The sequence below is a fragment of the Lepidothrix coronata genome, unplaced genomic scaffold (genome assembly GCF_001604755.1).
Source record: "Lepidothrix coronata isolate B3197 unplaced genomic scaffold, Lepidothrix_coronata-1.0 Scaffold78, whole genome shotgun sequence".
NCBI classification, from domain to species: domain Eukaryota; kingdom Metazoa; phylum Chordata; class Aves; order Passeriformes; family Pipridae; genus Lepidothrix; species Lepidothrix coronata.
Genome location: NW_016690258.1, coordinates 4,109,655 through 4,115,654, shown reverse-complemented (window position 1 = coordinate 4,115,654; position 6,000 = coordinate 4,109,655). Strand labels below are relative to the sequence as shown.

Genomic DNA, 6,000 nt, shown 5'->3' with positions numbered 1-6,000 from the left:
AATGGGAGGGTTTTTTGCTGAGGGAGATAGAGACTCATAAAAAACTCAGTGAAATGAAAGCATTTCTTCTTTCAAGGAAACAGTCCAGAAGATAATTTTAAATAGTCTTTTGATGTTCATAAGTCTTTAGCTCATACACAAAATCAGCCTGATTTTCTCCCAAAAACTCAACTGACTAATTTAAGCTCCTTTGGTGATTTAGCAGGAGCCATTTTATTCCATTTAAAAATCATTGCAACACAATTTTCATTTAATGCATTATCAGAAGGAAGATGATTTTTAATCAGTTTTCAGGCAGAATTCATCTACAATACTATGTAATAAAATGCTCTTATCCCTGTTAACACAGCTTATTTTTTTTTAAAAAAATATCTTTTACAGAGATATAAATGGTTTGGGAAAAGGAAGAAAATATGAATTTTGTTATTTATATCCTGACAGTTTATTTCACTCTCCATTTTTAGAGATTGTCACCAACAAACTAGTAAAGCCTTCATAGTTATATGAAGAATTTCTTCTTTTCTATAAGAGAAGATGCTTCTGTTGCAACTACTGATAACATATTTAATATTATCCAACATTAGATAATTTATAAATGGATTCGGTACTTTTCTGACAAGGTAATTGAGGTAAACAGAAACTTAATAACTTACCTCAATTAGGAGCTATTACCTTTTCCATCACTGTCCACCCCAGTATCAAAATGCAGGAAAAATATAAATGATAAGAAAGATGAAAAGGCAATACACTGATGAATAGAGAACAAAAAATGTGACTAAAAAAACTGTTAAGCAGTTCAAAAGTGTGATTTATAAATATAAAAAAACAACTTTGGAGAGAATAAAGATGGTGTAATGCAAAAGCAGTGAATGTGAAGTGCACAGGATGCATAATTTTTAGGCACACTGAAATTGCAAATAGGAGTATGTACGCTAGTGCATTTTGAATAAGTCTTTCTTTCTAGAACAACAAATCCTATAAAAACATTGAAAGCTCTAATGCATTAAAGCATACATATGGAAATCTTTTACATTTTTCATACTGAAACATTTCAGGCTGAAAAGATGACAAAGTGATTTGGTTTTTTTTTTTTTCCCCTGCATATTTTCTAATACACAATTTAGAAGGCTGTATTAACACAATAAATATTTGTATAGAGCTGTGTAGAATATTGCAGATGAACTAAAAGCTACTCCCTAAACACCATGTCCTTGGTAAATGAGATAGGATTCTTCCTGCTAGGCCTTTGCAGAAATATTCCCCAAGGGAAACCTGTCCTGCTGCTTATTGCAACAGCTGTGCTGAGTATTGTTATCTCAGATATAGCTGTGGATTTGCACATGAAAGATATACAACACATGGTTTTCTGAAAATACTTAGCTGACTGTTTCAGAGAATTCCTTCCTTACTGATTTCTTATGATAGAGAGAGTGTCCCCATGGTCTCTTCTTCTTAAGAGAGGAACTAACTCCATCGTATAAGAAAATACAACACATCAGAGGCACACCCTACTGAGAGATTCTGTGAATCTCCCTAGACATCAGTGTTTGATAGATAAAGCAAAATGTTCTCATGGAACATCTGAGGACTTAACAACTTTGATTAGATAGTATCCCACTGAATAAGAGCAGAAGGACTGGCCACAAGACTTTTAACCCTCTTCCCAGTGGAACAACATTGTGTTTTCATAAAAAAAAACTAACCAAGTCATACAGTCATAAATAAAACTGGAAAAGAGAGAAAATTGGTAGGATCGAGAGGGTCCAAGAAATACAGATTGAAATTCCAAAGATAATTTAAATTTAGTCATATTCCTCATATGCTTTATTTAATTTGTTTAAATTTAACTTCTTTACATTTGTATATTGCCTAATGAAAATTCTTCATACATCATTTGATCGTGGAAATCCTGAACCGCTACAACATTTAACTGACTAAAGTATTAAGAGTAAATACTGAAGCCTATAGCTGAAATTCACACTTCTCAGACCATTTCCATAGGGATAAAAGTACGTGCAAACATCTGGAAATTACTCAGAAAAAGGAAACATTTTTGTCTGCTGTTTATAAACATTTCTGATCTGAACATGCAGCTATTAAAACAGTAATTTCACAATCAGGTTATAGCTGTCTTGTTTCTCTCAGAAAACATTCAGAAATAAGTGTGAACACAAACAAGGATTTAAGAAATATATGTAGACTATATTACTATCAGGCATTTCTATGAGCATCAATTCACACAAAAAGAATTACAGAATACGCAGAAATACCAAGGTATCCTTGCATTCTTTCAAAGACAACGTTTTTCCTGGCACATCCTGGTAAAGTCACAAAGAATATGAAGTTTCTTCTTTTAGAGAATGAAGTTACATAAGAGGAACTAGCAAGGTATCTGAAGAGCAAAATAGATCTTCAGATTGCAGTTATTTAGTACTCTACATTCTCTGAACAATAACCTCTTACCCAACAGAAAGCAGAATGGTTGCACATAATTTTTACTCCACAAAATGACAGTAATTAGCATAACATTTTCAGAAGACCAGTAAAAAAAAAGGTCACCAGTTTCCCATTTTCTCTTGCTCATTAATTGCTAATAGATGAGGTCTAGTTCAGGTAAACAAGAGAAGAGAGAACAGAGAACAAACAGAACTTTATAAAAGAGAAGTAGGACTAAAAGCTACAATTAAAACTACTATTATTTTTTTTCACAAAATAGAGAACCTCCCTGCAGCACACTGAGATTAATCAATTACTTGCTCAAATTGCACTTCAAAGAGTTGGTTGTTGCTTTCACAGGCACAGAACACGGCAGGTATGTCAAACTACAAAAACTTCCTAAAATAGTTCCAAAACTTGCTTTAGCAGAAGAGAAAGTGCAGAAGGAAATTATTTCACATACACAGATACAAGGCCTACTAGAACTTCCTCGTCAGGAAAAGGGTGTTTCTGCACTACTGCAAAACTGCCACGTGTTATATAACAAGGAAATTTAATTCTGGGCAAATTTCTTCATACAGACCGATAGAAGCAAATAAATTTTTAATAAAATCTTACCAACTGCCAACTCTATGCCTCACTCTGACAAATAAAGAAATTAAAAATACGGAGTACTACACCTGCTGTTTCTCCAGTCATAGTAAGTCAGTCACTGTCCACAGTCCATACCTATCTTTAGCTTGAAAAAGCACTGAATTATTAATGTTTATTCTGGGAGAAAGAAGGAAATTTTCTTGTTTAATGATGTCTCACAGGGGAAGGATTATATAACGCTCAAAAACGTACCCTGGAGAGAAACAGTGCCTTAACATCTTATGAACCTAAGTTCATTACTACAGTAAAAGGCCATCTCTATCCTGGAGCAATATCATATAAACATCATTTTTTTCATTAGTGAAACATCCAGTTATCCAAATCACTTTTAGATCATTAGAAAGATTGTTATTGACTTTTCAATAGACCTACACTTTACCTTGGACATGAAGCTTCAGGTTTTCCATTAAATAAAGGTGACAACATACTTACTTTTCTGTCTGGCCAATTATATTTTGCAAATATTGTATCATATGTGTCCACAGCCCCGTCAGTGATCAACATTATGGCTTGGCTGCAAATGCTTCCTTGTCCTGTGTGATTGAACTGTGAAAGGAAACAATCATGAGGTACAGCACATTCCTGTTAAATGAAGACAGACAGGATCACACTGAATAAACAGGTATCTTGTGAAATCTCTAGTATTATTAGTAGTAGATGAAAATATTCAGGCTGAAAACAGTTTATCATAGATATTATGTTCTTAGTGAATTGAAAAATAAGAAACACCCCCAAATACAGCACTTCCCCAAACTGAAACTGTATTCCCCTGTTTTAGGTAGATGATAAGTATCGATGCATCTATAGAGGGTTTGCGTTGATTTAAATGTCATTTTAAAAGCACAAGTTAAGAAAGAAGTAATGAATGACTGAGGATTCGTCTGCAAAGTAAAGAAGATACACAACTCAGAGAGACATATGGCATTCAGATTCACTCAGGATTACATTCCATATGTTATTTTCTATAAAATATTTCTCTGGGAGAACCAAGTTCTTATTTATATATTTTGAGATTCTCCTCTTGCCCAAAATGAATATATAAAAGCAAGTCAAGCTGCTGAACAGCAGCACTTGAGCACAGGTACTTAGACAGCAATCAACATATCCTTTGGCATATGCAAAGGGAATTTCATCGTTATACAAATGAGATTTTCTCCTGTCAAAGAGCAAGCACGTTGGACTGAGTCATAACAGAAGCTTTGATCTCTTGATTCTGGAGGTGGTGCTCTGGCTTTGAATCCATTGCCTCTGTTTGTTTTGGTTATAGAACAGGTTCTTATTTTTCCATATACTTATATATTTAAAGAATCTAGGTGAAACATCTGGCTTTTAGCAAAAAAAGAAAAGCAAGACTGGAAAATTATTTGATTTTTCATTGCTATGTATGAACATTTTAAAAAATATCAATGAAAAGATCAATGAACTGGGATATTACAAACAACTCTACAGACTGGGCTAAAAGTTGAATACATGCTAATGAAAGAACAATCTCCTTTTATTCTCTTCCCATGTAGTTTTCATGTAGATTATCAAATTCAAGGTCAGGCAAGGTCTCATCCTATACCCTGTCTCTTGATGTTGAGAAAGCCAAGCACCTTGTCAGCCTGGTTGGGCCCCAAAATAGGGTGGACCCATTTAAAGGTGAATTACCTCACAGAGACTGACCACTTCTGTATTCATCAAAAATTATTCAGATTATTCTGATCTGATTTGGTGTAGCAACTGCTCTGTCTTTAAGCTTTCTGCAGTTTACTCACCCTTACATATTCACTGTTCTTCCAAAACTCTAAAAGTCACTTTTTCTAAAAAAAAAGTTCTGAACTTCTAAAAATTTCATCTTTGTAGAAGTGCCTGCAGTAGAAAAGGGTGGATGGTGGGCTCCAGCAGTGCTCTGTCCTCTTTTCTTCTGCCTTCACACTTCTCTATGTGAATAATCACACCCACATTCAACAATCATTTCTATCAATGCATTTCTCCCTCAGTTTCTTTTTGTGCAAAAAGCAATCTCAGCAAAGAGTAATGGAAACATGTTGCTTAACAGGCAGCTAATGTGTGTTTAGGTATATTCTGGTCAGTGGCTGGTTGAAAATTCTTATCTGTGATACTTGCAGGGTAGATTAACCACAAAATTCTTCACTCATGGCAGTTTTTCCAGTCTTAACTAGAACTAGAATTTTTACAGTGAGATTCCTTCATGATCTTAGATTCGATATTTTCTCATAAAGATGAAGCTGCTTTGTGAAGGGATATGTTCTTCACAGGGACAATGTATTTGGAAAGTGACAAGGTATCTTAAAAGAAAAATTAATGAGGGGGGAATGCCTTCATACATTTATTTTAAAACATCACTCTGTGTGCATCTGCATTATTCTACATAGTTATCTGAATATTTTGAGGAATGAGATTCAATTCAAATACTTTGATGAGTAATATCTTCTCATATTTGTCTAAAACTTTAATTTTATTGAATAGCAAGAGTGATGAAAGTGTTTTCCATAATAATAACAATGACAAGGGCCTTATGATGAACTACAATTAACTCAGTGATTCATCAGTTAGCTGAAAAAACTTCAGCGCATCCTGACATTTACTGCATTTGGTTGTGATTAACAGTCTTTGAAATGTCACAGAGTTTTATTTAATTGGTTATGATTTTTTTTTAAAGGTAATCACTACAAAGAGTGCATTTGTCACCAAAAGAGATAATTGCAGTTGTCACATGACATAGTAGGTGCCCAACTACTGTACCAAGCACTTCTATATTCTTACACTGTATAATGCACACTGCATAAACAGAGGATTGGAAAGAATTTGGAAGTGGATTTTTAAATGTGCTTTTCAAAGACATCAGTATCAACCATCTTCAAATCTTAACAACCATAGCAAATACTGAAAGGTAAATTGCAAGGG

At 34.0% G+C, this 6,000-nt stretch overlaps 1 protein-coding gene across 1 annotated transcript in view; it reads right to left on the bottom strand.

Annotated features, from left to right (window-relative positions):
- Positions 1-3,469: 3,469 nt before the first annotated feature.
- Positions 3,470-6,000, bottom strand: part of LOC108499708 (voltage-dependent calcium channel subunit alpha-2/delta-3-like) — a gene marked incomplete at its 3' end in the record, with an annotated part of 209,852 nt that continues 207,321 nt past the window's right edge. Inside the window, exon 11 of the mRNA XM_017819853.1 lies at positions 3,470-3,636. Coding sequence (XP_017675342.1) covers positions 3,470-3,636 — 167 coding nt within the window. The remainder of the gene's footprint in view (positions 3,637-6,000) is intronic.